We start from the raw sequence: 19,693 nt of genomic DNA, 5'->3' as shown, positions 1-19,693 counted from the left end.
GAAAGCAATAGGGTATCGAGCACAATCTAACGTTATGGGATCATCTGGAAGGCTTTATCAGGAGACAAGCCCTGGATACTAGGGAGGCAAAATGGAAGGGTAATTCACGTGGAAAGAAATTAGTTCTTAAACAAATATATCTATGTCTCACGTACAGTTCGAGCAGCAAGGAGTGCTCATGTTGGTTGGGGGTGGTTGAGGATCGTGCACTTCTGGCCTCATTCTTTCTGGACGAAAGCCGAGGCCCACAACGGTACTTGCAAAGTCATCGACCAGATGGAGAGCCTGTATTAGCGTATCTCAGTTCCCTGGGTACCTTTTCCATCGACAGCACCTTTCCTTGGACGGAATCTAATATGCTATGTTTTCTATTCTTATCTCACTACTATTATGCATGTATTGGGTTCATTGGAACACGTGTTCGCAACAGGCTTTATCGTTGATGATATCTCTCCCTCGACAATCCCGATTTCTCCCGTTGATTTGTGCTATTTAGTGCAGAATATCACAGGCAGCGGCCCGCTCTTCAGGTTGTGGCCGGGCGCCCAATACAGCGACGGGTCCCCGTCGCTTCAATAATCGACGGACCCGTCGCACCAAGATCGCGTGACTAGACTTAGTACAGCGAAGGGCCCGTCGGGCGACCCCTTTTGCCCGTTTCCCTAAGACACGCCTACTCTGCAGCTATGTATTAGCAATTCTATTCGTTCGTTACCGCCATGGCAGCGTTTCCCGCCGATTGCCTACCGCCTGAAAATACATATGAATCCCGAGATGCTTTGTTCAAAGCGATCGACGCATCGGCAGCTCCAAGGCATTACGCGTTTATTAATGGAAGATCGACAAAAGAGAAGTCCGGCAAGCTAACGGTTACATACTGTTGCGACCGTCGTACTAAGCCACCTGATCCCTTAAAAGAACGACAGCGGAACACGAGTAGCCGAGGCAGCGGCTGTGTGTTTTCTGTGATAGTCAAAGAATTATCAGGTGGTTTGTGGACCTTGAAACACCGCCCTGATCAACGTTTTGCTTCCCATAATCATGGACCAAGCCCACACCCTATTTCCCACCCAGTCCTCCGAGAGCTATCTACTACGGAGAAGACCACGCTTACCGGTCTTACCAATGCCGGTATCGCCCCTAAAGACAACCACGGTGTTCAGGTACGTTTACCCAGAGCAATGGGCTTCCATGTATGCATACGTTAGAAACGTTGATGGAAACCAACCAACCATTAACGTTGGAGCATTTCCACTCCCATTGGCATCTACAGCGAATTGGTACACCCCAACTGCTATTGGAGCCTCGGCAACGGTTTGATCGAGCTACCGCTCATTTGAATACACCGCGATCAAGTACACGACGAGAGCCCAGCGGGTTTGAGGCAGTTGAAGGGGCCGCACAAAGGCCAACAGCGCCACGCAGGGATGGCTGCTACCGCGAAGATATTCATGCAGTACCAATACCACCAGCGCCTCCAGCGCCTGTAGAGCTATCTCTTGCCACAATAGTTGCCAATGCTATTGCGAACGCTGCCGCCAATGAAGCTGCTGTTCAAGCTGCTGCTCAAGCTGCCCATGCCTCGTTCACTGTTACCGCAACCTCCGCTGAAGCCCCTGGTGAAGCCCTTGCCGTAGGCATTAATGAAGCCCCGGCTGCTGCTGAAGTACTTGCTGCTGCTCGTATTACTCCTGACGCAATAGCTGAGGTCGCTGGTAATGTTGCCGCCGATGCTGATGCTACTGCTGACTGTATAATTGTTGAACCGCTGCCCTCCCCGTCGCCTGTTCTATCAAGCCCCTCACCCCCACCAAGCCCGATGAGATATGATGACCCCCGGGCTATTTACGAAAGATACGTCAATGCAAGAGAAGATTGGTATAAGGCCCAAGCGCGTGGGAGCATCAAAACCAACCAAGAGTATCGAAAGGCGATGAGGCTACCAACGCGATACAGCAAAGCGAGCTATTCATGGTGTCGCGATTTCAAGCAGATGGGAAAACGCTGTTCTGAATCAACTGGATCAAGGGAATGGAGAAAGGAGGAAATGATGGCATATCTAGATTGGAATAAGGCAGAGGATGCTCGCATTGAAGCTCCTCTGAATCCCGCTAGACGGGGCTTGGGCGAGCTTCTCAGAAGGATGGACGAGGACTATCAAGAACAGCAGTCTTTATATTCTAGGGGACGATGAATTCAATTTCATTTTCTTCTTGCATCTTTGTAATACCTAGTCATTATTCACGGCGAGTGACTACTTTGGCGGCTAGTGCCAGCTGGGTTCAGCTGCTCAAGACTCACGCGATCTGACGGGTCCCCGTCGCTGTATTGGGCGCCTTTTTGGATTGTTTTTAGTTGTCGAAAGCCATACGATAAACCCGACCTCTCTCTCGGGCTTGAGCCGGGCCACGGGGAACGGTTAGGGACAGAGTCTTAGCAAGTGTTTACGGCAGACTTCACTCTCTGATGGCCTAGTTCTGCAAGCTTGATTAAATATGTATGATTATTGTAGACACGGTGTTCAACCGCGCTTGGAGACTCCCAACAGAGAATAAAGACTTTCGTTATGCCTGTGAGCACCTGGCCAATTCTTTCTTTATTTTTATGAACTAGGATCGAGACTTAGTACGTGTAGTAGTAACATATGACGCCGTTCTGTGTATCAATAACATCTCTGACCGTGACATTGGGTCTCAGCCCTTGCACATTAATAACAGTATCCAGCGTCAAAGGTGTGCAGGGACTGCTGTTGTCGATACAGCCGTTGATCTTGGTCTTGCGCGAAGCGTCGCCGTCTTGCCACAGCCAGAAGTTGCGGTCGACGAAAAGATGGTGAAGGAAGAAAGTAGGATCCTGTGGTGACGAGGACGCATCGGCCATGACGGAACCGATACCGTTATGACCGTATGCATGAGGACCGAGCTCGGCACAGTTCTCCATATCGGAATAGTTGTCGCGTGAATTGCAGATATTGACAAAATTCTTATTGCACTGGGCAGTCAGGGACTCATCGACAGCGCGGGAGAGACAGTGGTCTTGGAAACCCGAGCCCGGCCCAATGTGAGCAACCGCGTTGGCAAAGTACTATTCAGGTAGTTAGTTCCTGATGCTGTTTGCATGGAAGTGATACTAACGCCGTCGGTAACACAGATATACTGGTCGTTGGTAGACGTCCGCAGTGACCCGAAGAAATCGGGCGTGAAGATGGAAGAGCTAGAAAAGTTACCAGCATCAAGAGTTTCATCCCACCAGGGGAAAGCTCTGTCAAAACCACACTCGTCCCTCATAATCTGTTCCAAAGTCCAGACATAATATCTGTGCCAGAGAAGGAAAATGCTGTTGCCATGAATGGTATTGGCCATCATCTGGTGAACGCGGACCAGGTCCTCGTATCGGCTCTGTGATGGTGGGAAACGGCCGGACGAAGGCGCATCCATCAGACACTTGAAGGCTGCAGCAAATGCATGCCTATCGGTGTCTGAGTAGTCTCTCCATTCAAACCGCTGGTTTGGGTTGTCGCAACCTATCGCGACAGATGTCACGTTATCGATTGGATCATCAATTGGGGCGATCTTCGGCTCACCAGTGGAAGATGAAGCTGGGGACGGAGACGATGACCCAAGCCCTATGGACTCAGCGATTTCATCGGTGACATCTTCGAAGCTGTTTCCAAGGCCTTCCATAATTTTGGAAATAGTACCATTGTGCGACTTCAGAATTCCCGACCTTGCATCCTCCAATGAGATCGTGCTGAACCATCCAAACTTTTCGTTGGGAAGAGGATCGGTTGGGGCTCGCTTGGCAATAAGGGGCGGAGTCACGGAAACTGTGGTCGCCGCGCCGAGAGCACAAGATAGCACTTGTGAAAACTTCATGATATGGGAGATGTAGTGAATATCCGACGATCTGTGGAGGTGCTCTGCCTACAGTGACTTTTTCGCAGTACAGCAGATATGCTGTACAGACATGATAAAAAGTGGCTTCCTCAATTTCCCGCTCTTCCCTTCTTTTTGAACACGGGTTATCCAGTTCTGTCTCTGACCTAAAAGTGGCTTTTTGAACCTCTGGAGTACCACGGTGGTTTAGGATACTGTACAACCTTTCATGAAAGGTTGTACAGAGGGAATCAAAACCGCCTTCCTCCTTTTGTCTCTCTCTTCTCTTCTCTAATCACAGACGATCCATTTCTGGCTCTGACCTATATGTATGCTGCAGGTATTCTTTTGGACCGTGTCAATTTTGATTCCATGAGCGTGAGCTTCAATCAGGCTCTTTCGCAGTTACTGATTTATCCACTACTACAAGGAAATTGAACATCACCGAGGATAGATTTTTGACACAGAAAATATGCGTTCATGCTCGGAAAGGACATGCTTTCAAGTTTTATAGTACCAGCGAGGTTGAAAAGTGTACTTTTGCTTGGGAGCCAGAACTGGACTGTCCATGTTCCGATAGAAGAGAAAAGAGAGAAGGATAGGAAGCGGATTTTGATTCTCTGTGTACTGTAAGATGGAAACAAGTGCAGAGTCTATGTAGAGTGGGCGAACCCGGTGTTTACATGTCACTATAAGTACTTCTTCCCTATCGTACTGTAGTCTAGTAAAGCAGTTCCTCCTTACAGATCGCCTTGTCAGCTTTTTTTTCGTTAGTTCTCATTTATAAAGCCGTAACCATTGTATACACTACTGAGTATGCACTACCACACCTTTGCGGCCGCTGCAGCCTTATTTGCTGCCTCAACTGCTCTACCTGCCGATACCCTCTCGCAGCACCTGGCTCGGGCTTGTGAATACGCAGGCATATATCCTGGGGCCGTTGCGCAAGGAGTAAGTTGAAATACCTCAAGCAAACTTTATAGGTCCTCCACTGACAAACTACGCGCGGAGCAGACTTGTACTCAAACGGATGGCATATGCAATGCCGGTGATTACTCGACAGAGTGCGACTTCCAAGAGGATACCAGTACTTTTCAGGTCTGCCAATCACCCTCACAATATGCAGTGAGTAGGCCATCCGCCTAGCATCAATCGTTTTTAATTCAGAGGCGGAAGTTAACAGTAGATGAACTGGCAGTGTCAAAAAGAAGGAGATCCTTGCTGGGTATATGCGTCGACCAAATACCTGCCTAACATAACATACTTCGCTCACTGTTCTGTTGCCTAGTCGAGGGAAGTATTCAGCAATGCCCTTATTGATGTGATAGCGGTGGTATGAATAGCTTTGGAAATGATGATCAGAGGATGATTGCAGGTATTTCATTAGGCTTCATACTGAATACTGCTTGGCAAATTCGGGCTTGTCAAGGATCTGAGGTAGGCCTTTAGGCTCATCGTATGCGTTTTGGTTGTTCGGAACCTTGTCTAAAAGCCACATTTCGGTTGTGGTCTCGCGTCGGCACAACTTGGTGTGGAAACCTGGTTCCGACCTCTTATATCCAAGTCAGGACAAACTATAACGAGGATAAAATTAATATTCCGTTCATTCCTGCCCCTTGAGGTATATTTCGTAGGCATTCAGTCGTGAAACCCTGCAACTTATAATTCTTCTGTTTCCTTGACTCCTGTATGTCGGAATTATGCAAGGCTTTTGACTATGCCACGGGCAGAGGTATCCTGTAATACTGATTCAGGCTAGCAGCAGGTCATCAAGCCTATGCACGATAAAGGGGTTGCGCGAAGGGAACATTCCAAAAGCGTAGAGCCGGCAAGGCTAAGCAGATGATTCCCGCCACAAGCTCGGGGATAAACCAATCAGATAGCTTTCGGAGTCAAGGGAAGAGACCACCTGGATGGAGGACGGGCACACATGAGGACAATGCTTGTATTATCATGCCCAACTCAAACTTACTTTGACCCTGTATGAGGAACGAATGAGCCGTGCCTGGGAACCATGGAGTCATTGAAGGCAGCGATGATAGAAGCATAGGAAGCAGTTTGTTAAAAGTACATGCATGTTGCCGCACATAAATTGAAGGCTCGTCCTTGGCTAAATACCTGTTTTGAGCAGTCAGGATTTAGGGTACCATACTAGTGGATATGTTGTTCGATATGTTACCCTTGAACCCCAGTGATTCCACAGCGGTGAGCTCGTCTGTCCGCTAACAACATAGGGCACGCCGACATTCAGGAAAAACTCTGTTCATCTTCGCCGAGAATCACACTGCGTGGTGAGATCTTCTCTCCTTTCCAAAGACCACTCTAAGAGACATTGCCACCGTAAGGACATCGTGTTCTCACTCGTCCATAAGCGACGGTTTAATTATCCCGAATACCGATTCCAATTCCCCTCAGTCATAAACGTTGCTGCCTTCAGGATTGCGGTATCCACAATAATCTGAGAGCGCTTGCGGCTATACAGTTCTCGGCATCGCCGAGATCTCTGCGGACTAACGACTTGATAAGAGAAGTTCTGCCCAGCTCATTTATAAGGGGTGGAAGGAGTCAATCAACACAAGAATTCCAATTTTCTTTAGACCATCGATTGCAATTACATCACCCATCATAAGCATCATAATCAGGATTCTTGACTTATTTGTTGCGTAGGTCTCGTAAAAGGCTGTTACGTATCGAAAATGACCAGCCAATATGGTGCTGGGGCTTGCCTAGAACCTACCTGGCAAGGTTATTGTGGAAGTACCCTGGACGCCCTTTATCTCATCGAATGGTGTATTAGAGGTAACGGCAAACATGTCACACGCTGGCCTCTTGATCGCGAGAGGGCCTTTCTGATCGCAAGCGGCAACATCTTTATCTACGAAGAGCAGGCCAGCGGCATCAAGCTTTTCATTCTCACTTCAAGTTGACGGACTGTTGTATCTTGAGAGGAAGAAGCAGACAGAGATGCCGTCTGTGTTGAGTGGTTGGCAATCTGCGGTATATTCTCGGAGTGACGCTGCTGTGAAGAAGAGTCATAGGGGGGATAGTTGGCGTTCTACGCCATCGGCGCTCCCTTCCCCTGCTAATCACAATCGGTCACTTGCGAGTAGTCTAATTCCCGTTTCCGTACAGTACCTGACAACGACAAGACCCTGATTTGTCCCCACCACAATGGCGGCAGCAACGAAACCAGAAACATCACATGACGAACAGTGCTTGTAGTGTGAACAGCTATTGGGTCGAGACTCGTGTGTATGTTTCTTATGACTGACAATGTACAGTAGAAGAGTTGCAAAGTAATCAAGTCCGAGTGACAAAACCATCGCGTCCGCCCAAATGCATACATTTAATTGATTGTCATTAGCAGGAATGCCTAAAATATATGCAAAACATGTTTGGAGCCCCATTGTTCACTATAGCTCGTAACCCGAGAAGGAATTTCACTCATTCAACTCGAACGCAATCGTGCACAGGTTGTTTAGGTATAACAAGTTGATCTAAGAGTGCAGGACAAATTCTGTACAAAAGGGGACCGAAAGGTCAAGAACGTTACAATGGAGCAACAGTGGCCTTCCTATCGGGAGCTAGAATTCGGCACACGGAGTGTATCACAAGCTACAATTGTACAACGACGTCGTCGAAAGTCGTCCTGAGTCGGTCAGATCAAAAGCGTATTCGGGCCAGAGCGGATACAGCACCTGCTCTGCACCACCTGAGAGGCCTCATTTGGGCTACCGTACCGGTTTGTAGTTTTATTGCACGAGTTTCCATCAGGGTCTATCTGATTGTAGCATATCGGTTCTCTCGTCTGAATTTTGTCATTATTATGATAGAGCGAAAGTGTGCCGTAGTTTAATACACTGCTAATTATAAATATGGTAAATTGCTTTACAATCAGATAGAAGTTCGAACTTCATCAATAAATCTTAATTTCGTCCTACTTACATTGACTTGCCGTTATTCATGCTGGTAATTCTCGGTGTCATGAAAATGGCGCAGCTCGCCTTCAAGCGCAATGACCGTCGAGCATTTCGAGATGTGCACAGAGGCATGACAACGACATCAATGCATGATCGGGGAGGAGAACATCATATCTCGCTTGGCATCTCAGCAGATATGCCAACAGTCTCCCCATACCGTCCACATCAATGCCTAATCCGCCAGAGGTCAAAAGCCATGGTAGGTACGCGGAAAGCCTGACTGCAGAAAACCTTCTAACCCTAAGGAACAGCAGATCGTTGCAAATTCGAGACCGTAGCCAAAAAAAAAGACTTTTCCCATCTAACCCAACCCCAGATCGTTCGTCACGAGCAACAACGACTTCCATGGACGAGGCGTGACAGCACGGCGATCGACACAGCTAGCCTGTCGGACGTTCTGACTGACGATGAGACCATCAGCATCAAGGCCAGCACCATAGAGCCTCCATACTCCCCGATACACTGTCTGGTCAGTGAGGAGTCCAACGGTTCGCAGTCGTCCTCCATGTCGCCGTCGCCAATCCCACTCGCTAACGAAGGAAATATAACAAAGGGCATGATGAAAGAATCGGCAAGCCTGAGAAGTAAGGGCATTCACACCGTCGATATTGGGTTGAATAGAGACAAAGTGACACTGACATGATGTTCTAGGCCTACAGCCTCCTCGCGGCACTGTGGACCATGCTGCGAGTACGGATCGCTGCCGTTCCATCGACACGACAAGATTGCCTGGAACTCGTTAGTCAATGATAACCATGCGGTGTCTTCGGAGGAGAAGAATGCGGCCATGCTGAGGATCAGTCTCTGGGCAATCCGAGACTATGCTATGACGATGAGGAGAAAGCGAGTTGATGGCGGTGCTGCTGCAAGAAGCAGGGACGGCTTGACCTTGTTCGGGCCACACAGCACCTCTTCAAGCAACAGATCCCGAAGAACAGTCTGCACTCCTCCACGAAGTCACACGGACCACACTTCTGATGATGCGTTGTACCTCAGGGAGAAGGATGGTCATTTGGGACACACCACGATCAAGATTATGTAGACGGAGAGCCACGGGGAAGACCTGCCAAGAGACGACGTGTCATGTGTCATAAGCCTTGGAGTCCTCGACAGGAGCAGACTCTGCGAGCGGGATGGAACAAGAGCAGAGCTGGGAAGATATAGCCACAAGACTGGACCGAACGCCTGGAGGAGTGAGGCAGCATTGGATGATGATGGAGCGCAGGTTCAGTCCGAGGAAGCGTGGAGTTTGGAGACCATCGGACTGATGGGTCTCTATGTAATCGAACGGGAAGAGTCCATGGGCACAACTTCAATGAGTGGGCATATATTTCCACAGACAGGATGTAACAGCCAGGCAAAAATATACACCTGGAAGGTTGACCTGACAAAGATGCAGAGAGATATACGACCATACTTTTCTTCGGCCGAGGACCCTGTATTCCTGAGAGAAGATCAAGATCGCAGAAGTGGTCCATCACTTTGCCGTCACACCATCGCCCTTGGCAAGGAGGCAACTGTGCTCTATCTGTCGATCCTATGGCCGTATTTTTCAAGAATATAGGGTTGTACTAGAGGACTTAACTTCAGTGCGACATCAAACAGACTGTAACTCAAGAAAGTACTGAAATAATCAGTCGAACAATGGTGCATCTTGTCAGGGCTATAATTCGTTTACTGGTGTTACCATAGCGCTGGTCGTTGTGCTTTCTGCAGAGTCTACAATTACCGTCAACCTCAAGGCATACTTACCGGCGTAACAGTCATGCCGTATTTCGCGGCTTCCGAGCACTCTGTGTAGTCCCGAACGTGTTGAATATTTATATAAGATCACTTGCCCCCATGACCACCCATGAGCAATGGATGAATCAATACTTGATTTCTTTTCATTTTTTCGTTTTTTTTTTCTAAGTAGAGTCGTAAGAAAACATTTCTGTCTTAACTGCTATGATTGTACACAATCAAATCGTCGCTATAGACGCTTCAGATGGAGAACAACCGCCAGACCTCCTATTGTCACTTCCTCCAGGTATGTATTCCCTGCGAACGTAATCCTTCATGCTCATTTCTGTCTAGAGCTTCGAATCATGATATACGACTATCTTGTATCCGTTGACATGCCTCTGAAGTTGTCGTGGACGCCGTCCAGTCGTAGGCGGAGCAATGAAATACGCGCCAAGGGGTTGTTCGGTTTGATTCGGACCTGTCGCTGGCAATACATGGAAAGCCACCTCGTATTGGGAGGCACGGAACGGAAGCTACGTCTCTCAATTGATGGTGCCCTCGAAGGAGATGGTGCAGACTTGCTGCCATTGATGCACCCAGAAAAATGGCAACCCAACCACGAAATAGCGTTTGTCACTGCATCTGAGAGTCAGGACTGTAAAGAGATTGTCGGCCACCTGACCCTGGTACACCTGGGCCGAAGCTCACCTTTTCTCCTTCAAGTTTGCGGCAGTGTGCGGATTTCTTGGCGGAGATGGCCAGTTCCTTTTATCGTATTTGTCCCAGTATGGTACGTCCATGGTGGACATGATGTTATGGAACATATGGACGGATGTTTTCTGGACTATTTTGGCGTCTCGCGACTTCGAAATCACCTAGAGCTCCGCGTAGCGTCTGGATTGAGATAATCGAATGACGAAGGAATTCACTAAGAATCGATTGGGTTATTACAGGTAGCACTGTACCATCACCAGCCTGAGTGCCATTTAATGATTATTCAATCCACTTGAATGAAACACTCAAAGCTGGATCCGGCTGATACACAATACTACATTGAATTAGGCCCCTTGTGACAAGAAAATTGCACTCAGTATTTGGAGGCCGTTCATAATCCCATCCTTGCTCAAGCTTGAGTGAGCTACACTGTCCATGACGAATTACTCCTTTGGTCCTGTTTGCGTCCATGTTTCAGGCTCACTAACAATGATAGGTATACTCCGTACGCAACCTTGCTCCTGCCGGGTTTTCCCTATCGAACTTGTAGGACTAAATTCTCACTTACGAAGCGAAGATAACCATAGTGGATCTCGATCGATGTGGACATCACCGATGCGATCTTAGGAGCTTTATGGTCTTCTTTGCAGACACCATTCGAACACGGAACATTCCCTTTAAGACGGTATCTCTGATGCATGCAGGAATATCATCCAGAGAAGAACGTGCCTTCGGAATGACCGGACGCGAATGCAGTTATCACCATCACTATCTGCTTACGTCGCACAGGTAGCATAGATGTCGCGTCAACCGTGGATTTAGTCAGCTGACACGCATGTAGTTTGTATTTTGTTCCTCATTGCCTCACGCACGCACGTACAAGGATCTCTGAGCACTAGTCGTAGAGATGTACGCAACTAAGTATCTTCAGAATCCTCGTACCATCTCGAACACTTCAGGAAATATGTCATCAGGCCCCCGTGACAACAGATTGTTGACGACAAATGGACCCGTCTCGACTCGCGCCTCCACTTTCGAGGGCAGCAGCTCTAGGATGCGAGATTCCTTGATTTCGAGGCCGTGTTTCCCAAAGTATCTCTCGCTCTCGAAACTCCACTGGACATTGGCACCGACCCATTGAGCAATGCCGTCTACATATATCTGGATATCCAAGTCGACGGGACCACCCCAACGGCGCACTACGAGAACCGCCTGATTGAATTGCTGTACGAGCTTGGCATGTATCCTCGCGGCCCAGTCAATCGCTTCCTGTAGACTAAAACGACACTCTTTCATAATAATGCTGATGAGGTTATGCCCATAGTCGCCAGAGGCTTGTTCTTTGTTGTATGACAGCACATCCTAGAGCGCCGATGATGTGAGCTTACTGTTCCGTGTTCTGTGTCTTCCGCGTCTTCATGAGATCGACTACGCTGACAGCAAACTTACATTAGCAATGATAGTCAGATCCACCGCGAGCGTCTCTAATGCTCTGATAGTGGGATGCGTTAGCACCTCATCTGGCAGGTTCATTTCCATCTGGAAGAAGGCCAGAGAGGGCATCACTCCAATGGTTTGCCGCCGAACCTCGAGATAGCTGGGGACGGTGCGGATGTGAGAGCGGAACCTATCTTCTGCCTGTTGTGCAGTTCCTTTCAGGTACTTCTCCCAGCTTGCAAGGAACCGCTGCTGGAATGACCTGGTTGAGATCCCAGCCACTCGAATCCAAAACCTGTTGTGCACCTCCAGTGAGCTCACTTGTTCTTATCATGACGGTAGCTGACCTGGGGAATGGACGACCTACTGTCGCGCAATCTCGCCGCCGACCCATTCTCCGGCTGGGCGTGGCATTTCGGGATTGCGCAGAGCATCCATCAAGATGTCGACTTGATTCCATACATCGGCCGGTTCGGATATGTCGGAGTGCTCGTCAAAGATGAAGAAGAGGTTCATGACATCACACGTACACCTCAATTGTTCTCTGTCCAATCGCGGGTACATCAGACCAGCCAGCAAATCTGCAAAAGCTCATGTCAGCGCGCCGGAGCCTTGTCACTCAATGGTAAATAGATACGGGTGCCGCTGACTAAAGTTACATTTGTCGAAGGCCTTCTGTGCCTGGGGGGTGAATGCCCCGAAACTAGACACCCAGTCGAGGCATTCTTGTTTGATGTCGGCCGTGTGGATGTTGACTTGACGAGGCCATCGCCAACCGGCCTCTAGATCGGGTAGTCGGATGAACTTGGCCATGCTGATGTTTGCTAATCAGGCCGATGGGTCTGATCGGGATGACAGGATAGGGTGAATGCTGGGTTGGAGTTTTTTGCAGTGAACGATATGTCTGATCCTTCAGTTGCAATGACATGATTTCTTCATATTTATATAGTGATCGCTGAGACAAGAGAGAGGAAGGGAAAGGGAAAATCGCCTGTTGCAGAAACTTTCGTATTGCAACGGTCGTGCATGAAAATGCTGACAATGGCCGTCAAGGGAACAGTTCCGCTCGCTGGTGTATAATATGATACTGGCTGGCCAAATATCTACATCTTGTTTCAATACTTTGCTAGTTGAGATTGAAATGTCCCCTACAAATTGCTTGTAATTGTACCGGCAGCAAAAGGAGGAATATGCTGATTAAACTGTTTCCTCGACACCACTTGGCATTAACGAGATACAATGTTGTTCTGGATACTCTTCCATTTCAAGCCATCGATACATGTACTTTATTGAGGTTCAGATATCATGACAACTTTCGAGAAAGGAAATCTGGCCTCAGATTACGGAAGTGTACACTCCATAATTACCGCGTGTACGCGGACTGGGGTGGGACGCAGAAGGTAGTCCATCAAGCAGTTCAATAGTGTACCGTACATCTGCTTGACGTACAAAAATGATCCCCGCGTGGTGGGCAAGGATTTGGTCGTCATCATGAGGATCATGGTTTTGAGCTATCCTGGCCGGGCAGTACACAGAGTTCCGGATCAGTTAGAGGCGAACATGAGAATAGAAGCTAACCTCCTCAAGCTCATCCGTCCCACAATCGTCTCGCTTTTTGGGCAGAACACCTTATAGCGCCGACAGTACGATTCGGGTTCTCTGATTAGATTGCCGGATTTGAGCACTTTTTGCCCGCTTGGTCCACTTGGCCCCCTGGCTAGTGTGTCCCGCTAGACTTACCATTCCCACCCCAGGAAGGCTGGCAGGCAGGTATTGCTGACATATCCTCCAAACGGCGATACATGCAACAATCAAAGGTAGGGAAGACAAAGGACGTGCGAACCAGTCACAAGGGGAATAAATGAGTGGGGCATCCCTTACGATCTGCAGGTCGTCTTTTTGGGGTATGAGTCCACATTGACGACATCTAACCGCCCCAGCTCCAATAGTGTCATACAGTAGGGCCGGGGGAGAAGGACAAAATGCAACCAAATCTCGTGTTCACCCCAGTGACTCCCGCAGCGAACTAGACTCACGTGTGATGATGGGTGCCGGGTCATATTCACTTGGAAAAGATTGAGTTCATGGTGAAGGGCTCCCAAGAAGACTTTCGCTGGAAAACTGGAAGCCGGCGGTGGTCTAGCAGCATGAATAGTGAGCTCTGGACTCTGGAAGAGCTTGGGAGCTGCGTATTGGCAGGCCTACCCAGGGTCTCCGTTTGGGTGCGGCCACGTGGAGATGGATTTCCCGTAGAGGTGTTTTGGGATGAAAATGAGCACAATTACGTCGGACGTAATGGGATGTGTAGGAAGTCCTGCGTATCGGCTATGCAGAGATGGCGGCGTTACTCATGTATCCTCACGAAAGCCTCTTCATCAGTGAAAGTTAATTTAACGTCACGAGTCCTACATACCGTTTTTCTATTTGTTTTGTGATAAAATAACTTGTCGGAATGGTAAAGGGTCCATAAGGATGCAGAAAGAGACCGGGGGTTTCTCGGATGAACTGAACGAGTCTCAATTTCTTCGGGCTGCCCCCAGTTTCCGAAACAGATGTTCTTGCAGAGTGGCCAAGATTACTGACCTTGAGATTACACGCTTCGGCGAGTGGAGCAATCATCAGTCTCGAACCTAGCGACTACGCAATGGCCTAGATTGGCTCTTCTGAGGTCAAGTCTCGTGCGGCCCTTCTCCTGCGCGATGAGGGACACCCCTGGGAAGTTCCGGTCAGCCGGGGCGACGAAGATGTATGTCACATTGCCTATGGGGCAAGAATACGAAACAGGCTCGGCGGCGGCATTCGCAAGGCAGCTTAATAAATAAATATAGACGAACTTCAACCCTGTGCAAGCATCAAGTAGCAGATGAAAATGTGCACAGGTCGAGCTAAGAACACCTAGAATCTGCAGCCTTTGTAAATATGTATCCTGCATTTGTCTGCAGGGAATCTTGGACGGAGAGAGCGGATGCCGCGAGTGAATGTACCTTGAAAGCAGTGGTCCTAGATATACTGTCTGACTCTTATGGCGTGTTGGCTACGGTGGTATATCTGTAAATAATTGGCTTCGTGGAAGGAGGTTCCAGACTGTTGAACCCAGCCAGGAAGATCGAGTCGGTTTCGTAGTGAGTTCAATATCGCGAGGCGCGAGCTTCCCAAATATCAGATTGAACGCTGCAATGACCGACAGTCGCTGGTGGAGCGACCTTTGACAATCCCCGTTTTTGTCGTCAGCTCAGAGCAAGGTTCTCCATATTCCAGGCACCAGTGGCATTTCTCGTGCCCGTCTACCGGTACACACTAAGTCCTAGGTTAGCTCTTTCTGGATATGTGATTTCATGGCTACCCACCTTTTTTTTAGCGTTCCGACAGTAGCTACATTTATATGTATCAAGTCGACGCCTTTTGCGAGGAGGATGCTGCTCGCTGGATATCTCGTGATTTCCGATCTGTTTCGGCATTTCGCGGCTTTCTACTTGTTTAGAGAATTCGTGGCTTTTGATGTGTCCAGGAAATTCTTGCAAAGTGCCGCTCCAAACACAGAGCGGACAGTGCATTGTTGGATGAAGTCTGTCCATATGCTCTTGAATCAGGTCTCGGGGTAGGGCCTCGTCGCAATGGTCACATTTAGCTCCCTCATGCTTTCTCAGAAGGTGGAACCTTAGACCTTCAGCGTCACCACTAAAACTGCTGCACCTGGGGCACTGCTTGTGAAGCTGTTGAATGTGGTCCAGCAAGGAACTCCCATCAAGAGGTTTCCTACAAAAAGGACAACGCAGCCAATGGTGTTCTTCGATCAGGTGTCGCTCCACATCATGGAATGGTTGAAGTTTGGCGCACTCTGTGCAGGACTCAAGCTTATGATCGATAATATGTAGTTGATGTTCCACCTCATCAGGGCTTGCGAGGTGACAATACTGGCATTGCAACCAACATGTCTCGCAACTCGATGGTGGCCAATATCCAGTGCAGAATAATGTTTTTCACAATAAGCACAGAACTCAAAACTGTGTAATGCAGTATGGTCAACTGCTCTGGCAAAGTCAGCTTCCGTTGGTGGGCATCCTGGACAGCGTTGAAAGGCGTGCTTGTTACGGATATGAGCCCACAATTTGCCGGTCATGACAGGGTGGCAGTCAGGGAATGGACAAGTCACCCAGCTGTGGTCAGATAGTAAATGGCGTTCGAAGTCAGCGGGCGTCAGGCTATCGCAACCATTACAACAATCCCATTCATGATATCCCGAGAGATGCTTATTAATCGAATCGGACGAAGAAGGTTTGCGGCAGAGTGGACAGGCCCGATGATCGTCTCGAAGATGAGAAACAAGCTTGGCAACATCCTTCCCCTTACAACTGTCGCAGTCGTGAAGAGCGTGCCTAGTTTGAAGGTGTGGTAGCATTTTGCCCATTTCGAGTTCGCCGCACAAAGAGCACACATTATCCGGGTGCTTGGATAAGAAATGCCCATCTTCCTGGATTTCACCACACAATGCGCAAGCGCCATGATCTTCCTGGCCATGCTGCCTGGCCAGATGTTGCGGTAGGACCATACGACAAGTATCGCATATAGTGAAAGCCATGGTGAGGGGATCGTCGCAGGAACAGTCCCCGACTGCTCCACAACTGGTACAGACGTAGAATGGGCATTGTGGTGCATTGTAAACATCAGGGTCGCGGTTTTCGGGAAAGAACATTCTCGGATACCCGCGGTATACCCTTTTCTCTCCATCGCCTAGAAGAAACAATTTGGACTCTTCCACATGTTGCTGTGTGGGCCACCGATCCTTGGTTTCGTTTGGCCGTCTATTGGGGTGGCATTGAAGCGATGCACAATGATACGCTTTACGGATTTCTTTGTCTGTGTATTGGCCATAATTGAGGCCAAGGGCGTCGAACGGATTATAATGCATGTTGCCAAATAGGTAGGTGCGTGAGTTAAGAACGTGCGAAGAGTACGAAGAGTGCGAAGAGTGCGAAGAAGGTGAAGGAAATGGGGGCTTGTACTAATAATCAATCACAAATAAGTGTCTGACCCGAGGTACAGTACAGTGTAGCCGTCGAAGTCGCTAGTGCACGTTACGCGTCGACACGTTCCAGTGACAACATTAAGTTTGGCCTATCGTTACAAAGCTGCCCGGCTCGGCGGAAGGATGACCTCGTGTAGAATAGGAAAGAATTTTAATCGGGTTTCTGTAACATTTGCTAGAAGATCATGGCTAGCCACCAAACTCTGAAGTGTCAGCCAACGATTGTTTTCCCGATTGCAGTGGCCAATGAGGCCGGCTGGGACAAATAAGCTACGTCTGTTGGTGATTTTGGCACACAATATTCAGCTACATCCTCCATATGCATTTCCAAAATGACTGTCGCATTGCTTATGCAAGCTAACCCCTTGGCCTTCAGACGCGCAACCCGATTGTTGGTGTCATGGCTTGCCAGCAGCTTTGAAATGTCCGCCTCACCCCATTTGAAAACAGTATGTCAATATTCGATCTGTTGCACTGAATCTGATTTGCCGAGTACCGCAGTTGGTGGTGCTAAGAGCATAGTTTTCGGTAATGCTCTGAGCACTTCACTGTTCTCGGCTAATTGTAACTAACCTAACTTGTCCCAAGAACTTCTGTGTAACGCCCTGTGATCAACTCTGACTGACTGCATGTATAAGTAACGGCCGATCGACTCTTACAATGTCGCGAATTACCTGCTACAAGCCAGATATGCTGAATCTCAATTCACGTGCATACATGTACTTGCTTTCTGTTTCATAGACATCAGACCTGGTCAGTACTCCCATCAATCTAGTCGGGGCTGATAGCGAACGTGTAATTAACTGACCATGCCACAACAAGGGTCCTACTCGGGCCATTGCTTCTCCTGCGAGTTCTTGCTTCTCTCGCGCGTTCTTACTTGGCATTGGCTCACTCCAGTCGCAGGTGACTCGTTCAAGAATGGGCTCCCACTGGTATTCTTGATGCCGTCATGTAAGTTGCATTACCTCGGTCCAGGGGCTTGGATCAATGTCTCACATGACATTCCTGTTGCAAACCCTGTCCATTATCTGTCATCTTCGTCATCTCCGTCCTATCCGTCATCTCTTGTTTGCTCGCCTGACTGACTTAGTACCCATGATGTGACCTATCAAGGGACGGTAATGGTCACGCCAAAACCTGTTCCGGCATGTTCTCGTTCTTGACTCCAAACAGGTCAACCTGAAACTCGGAAATGCTATTGCATGGATCGATACTGGAATAGAGCGATGATATTCGTCCGGATCCCCAATGTGGCTTGGATCTACCTCAACCGTGCATGGCTATGACACTGGTCGCACGAGTGGATACCAGCAGGAGGTGGTGGGCCGAATACTGGCAACACCTTGACAGTCTTGCACAAGACAGGTCGGGAATGACGGCAAATGTCATGGATCCCGATGCCGACGCACTTATCATCAATCTGCCTTTTTGCGCCCGTCAAACCCTGCTCGACACTCCTGATGCTCGTAGCTGGGGTTTCTCGATGCTCTTATGTTCTTTCACGCTTTTACATTTGTTGATGCTCTTATGTAACGACTTCTTCCTTTCCACCCAAGAACGACATCGACCATCCGGCGTTGTTGGTAGTAGTATGTAGCATGTAACGTTCTGCAACGTTCAGCTGTAAAATGGGAATAGTCGGTGGTGGCCGGCCTGGTCGTCCGTTTGTTGTTCTCATCGCCTGTTGTGACCCGACAGTCTGGTAAGCTAAGAGGAGGAATGCCAGGGCAGTGAGCGTCTTTTATGCCAATTCAGAGCACTGCCTCGTAATCAGTGGAGAGCCAAGGGATGTTTGCGTGGCTGCTCATGTCATTGGTGGCCATAACACACAACTCCGCAATCAATTGATTGCAGTCCTTCTTATGTTATCCACGTACCATCACACGTGAGTCTAGTTCCCTGCGGGAGTCACTGGGGTGAACACGAGATCTGGTTGCATTATGTCCTTCTCCCCTGGCCCCCAGCTTTCCTCGACCGATTTTCTCGGTCAAGATAATGTACAGTATTGACAGCATCCATTCTCCCGCGGCCCCAGGTTATCGGTCATGTCTACGCAATAAGCTGCCTCTTTCTTTTTCACTTTTTCTTTTTGTCTTTGTCTTTTTCCCATACGCAACATGGCGTGCTCTTTATGAGGTACAAAATTGGTGTTCAGACTTGGCCTTGCCAAAGGTCGTGCCGATATCAACCTGGGCTAGCCAATTTTGAGCCCTGGTCAGAATAAAAGAGCGGACTCATGGTGGGGCAGACATACCGTGTCTTGGCCCGCAAGCCAACCGCTTTCAGGGCTAAGCCAGGTCGCAACCCAACAAACACGTGGTTCTGCTGTATGCCATGCTCCACTTACACTTCAATGCCTGCCTGCCTGCCTGCCTGCCTCTGCAGTGGGAATGGTAGTTTCGTCCCGTGGAATTCAGAAGAGCCCAGCAGGATGCACTAGCTCGGAAGCCAAGTGGACCAAGCGGGCAAAAAGTGCTTAACTCCGCCATCTAATCAGAACACGGATCTCATTGCCCTTTCTGGGACGGATGAGCTTGAGGAGGTTAGCCACGCATTTCATTGCCATACTTGGTTAGCTTTTACTGTCATACTCACGTCTCACTGATTTAGAACTGTGTATTCAGGTGGATAATATCATTTCCGACCCCCCTCTGCACTCTTCTACAATTGACACTGGGTACACGAAATAACTGTTGCATGTATTGTAACTTGGTAACCATGCTCCTAGGATATGTCAACAATGCCTGCCTGCCTGCCTGCATGCCTGCCTTTGGATTGGTAATGGTAGTTTCGTCCCGTCGAAATCAGGAGAGCCCAGCGGGACGCACTAGCTCGGAGGCCAAGTGGACCAAACGGGCAAAAAGTGCTTAACTCCGCTATCTAATCCGAAACCAGATCTCATTGCCCTTTCTGGGAGGGACGAGCTTGAGGAG

At 48.8% G+C, this 19,693-nt stretch overlaps 8 protein-coding genes across 8 annotated transcripts; 4 read left to right on the top strand and 4 right to left on the bottom strand.

Moving 5' to 3' along the window:
• Positions 1–2,622: 2,622 nt before the first annotated feature.
• Positions 2,623–3,875, bottom strand: BKA67DRAFT_537140 (uncharacterized protein; the record flags this gene model as incomplete). Its single annotated transcript, XM_046100267.1, has 2 exons — positions 2,623–3,084; positions 3,135–3,875. 2 exons carry the CDS (start codon positions 3,873–3,875, stop codon positions 2,623–2,625), a joined length of 1,203 nt encoding a protein of 400 aa, XP_045957742.1.
• Positions 3,876–4,691: 816 nt separating this feature from the next.
• BKA67DRAFT_569769 (uncharacterized protein) lies at positions 4,692–5,403 on the top strand (the record flags this gene model as incomplete). Its single annotated transcript, XM_046103123.1, has 3 exons — positions 4,692–4,826; positions 4,890–5,000; positions 5,074–5,403. 3 exons carry the CDS (start codon positions 4,692–4,694, stop codon positions 5,161–5,163), a joined length of 336 nt encoding a protein of 111 aa, XP_045957741.1. The 3' UTR covers positions 5,164–5,403.
• A 2,273-nt stretch (positions 5,404–7,676) lies between these two features.
• Positions 7,677–9,133, top strand: BKA67DRAFT_647344 (uncharacterized protein). Its single transcript, XM_046105952.1, has 3 exons — positions 7,677–8,054; positions 8,172–8,439; positions 8,515–9,133. The coding sequence occupies exons 1-3, from the start codon at positions 7,839–7,841 to the stop codon at positions 8,895–8,897; spliced, it is 867 nt and encodes a 288-aa protein (XP_045957740.1). The 5' UTR covers positions 7,677–7,838; the 3' UTR covers positions 8,898–9,133.
• Positions 9,134–9,802: 669 nt separating this feature from the next.
• Positions 9,803–10,488, top strand: BKA67DRAFT_679038 (uncharacterized protein; the record flags this gene model as incomplete). The annotated part of the gene is made up of 2 exons (XM_046108865.1): positions 9,803–9,884; positions 9,932–10,488. The coding sequence occupies 2 exons, from the start codon at positions 9,803–9,805 to the stop codon at positions 10,486–10,488; spliced, it is 639 nt and encodes a 212-aa protein (XP_045957739.1).
• Positions 10,489–11,071: 583 nt separating this feature from the next.
• Positions 11,072–12,807, bottom strand: BKA67DRAFT_321813 (isoprenoid synthase domain-containing protein). The gene is made up of 4 exons (XM_046096190.1): positions 12,391–12,807; positions 12,099–12,312; positions 11,744–12,026; positions 11,072–11,656 (listed from the first exon to the last, which is right to left on the bottom strand). The coding sequence occupies exons 1-4, from the start codon at positions 12,542–12,544 to the stop codon at positions 11,222–11,224; spliced, it is 1,086 nt and encodes a 361-aa protein (XP_045957738.1). The 5' UTR covers positions 12,545–12,807; the 3' UTR covers positions 11,072–11,221.
• A 1,969-nt stretch (positions 12,808–14,776) lies between these two features.
• On the bottom strand, positions 14,777–15,529 carry BKA67DRAFT_322064 (uncharacterized protein). Its single transcript, XM_046096192.1, has 2 exons — positions 15,079–15,529; positions 14,777–15,028 (listed from the first exon to the last, which is right to left on the bottom strand). Exons 1-2 carry the CDS (start codon positions 15,304–15,306, stop codon positions 14,891–14,893), a joined length of 366 nt encoding a protein of 121 aa, XP_045957737.1. The 5' UTR covers positions 15,307–15,529; the 3' UTR covers positions 14,777–14,890.
• On the bottom strand, positions 15,416–17,140 carry BKA67DRAFT_321934 (uncharacterized protein). Its single transcript, XM_046096191.1, has one exon. The coding sequence runs from the start codon at positions 16,638–16,640 to the stop codon at positions 15,525–15,527; it is 1,116 nt and encodes a 371-aa protein (XP_045957736.1). The 5' UTR covers positions 16,641–17,140; the 3' UTR covers positions 15,416–15,524.
• Positions 17,141–17,614: 474 nt separating this feature from the next.
• BKA67DRAFT_569742 (uncharacterized protein) lies at positions 17,615–17,828 on the top strand (the record flags this gene model as incomplete). Its single annotated transcript, XM_046103122.1, has 1 exon — positions 17,615–17,828. A coding segment is annotated over one exon (214 nt), but the record flags the coding sequence as incomplete, so codon positions are not given.
• Between the last annotated feature and the right edge of the window lie 1,865 nt (positions 17,829–19,693).

Source organism: Truncatella angustata (assembly GCF_020726525.1).
Source record: "Truncatella angustata strain MPI-SDFR-AT-0073 chromosome Unknown BKA67scaffold_5, whole genome shotgun sequence".
Classification (NCBI taxonomy): domain Eukaryota; kingdom Fungi; phylum Ascomycota; class Sordariomycetes; order Amphisphaeriales; family Sporocadaceae; genus Truncatella; species Truncatella angustata.
This window is presented reverse-complemented; position numbering and strand designations above follow the sequence as displayed.

What these genes read in the sequence shown, in the direction of transcription:
- BKA67DRAFT_647344 (XM_046105952.1), top strand. Translation starts at nt 7,839, where the DNA reads ATGCTGGTAATTCTCGGTGTCATGAAAATGGCGCAGCTCGCCTTCAAG. An exon ending in GCCAGAGGTCAAAAGCCATG is followed by an intron (nt 8,055 to 8,171) that starts GTAGGTACGCGG and finishes ACCCAACCCCAG; the next exon opens with ATCGTTCGTCACGAGCAACA. An exon ending in AGAATCGGCAAGCCTGAGAA is followed by an intron (nt 8,440 to 8,514) that starts GTAAGGGCATTC and finishes CTAGGCCTACAG; the next exon opens with CCTCCTCGCGGCACTGTGGA.
- BKA67DRAFT_321813 (XM_046096190.1), bottom strand. Translation starts at nt 12,544, where the DNA reads ATGGCCAAGTTCATCCGACTACCCGATCTAGAGGCCGGTTGGCGATGG. An exon ending in ACAGAAGGCCTTCGACAAAT is followed by an intron (nt 12,313 to 12,390) that starts GTAACTTTAGTC and finishes GAGCTTTTGCAG; the next exon opens with ATTTGCTGGCTGGTCTGATG. An exon ending in GGCGGCGAGATTGCGCGACA is followed by an intron (nt 12,027 to 12,098) that starts GTAGGTCGTCCA and finishes GGTGCACAACAG; the next exon opens with GTTTTGGATTCGAGTGGCTG.
- BKA67DRAFT_322064 (XM_046096192.1), bottom strand. Translation starts at nt 15,306, where the DNA reads ATGGACAGACTTCATCCAACAATGCACTGTCCGCTCTGTGTTTGGAGC. An exon ending in GTCGGAACGCTAAAAAAAAG is followed by an intron (nt 15,029 to 15,078) that starts GTGGGTAGCCAT and finishes CCTAGGACTTAG; the next exon opens with TGTGTACCGGTAGACGGGCA.
- BKA67DRAFT_321934 (XM_046096191.1), bottom strand. Translation starts at nt 16,640, where the DNA reads ATGCATTATAATCCGTTCGACGCCCTTGGCCTCAATTATGGCCAATAC.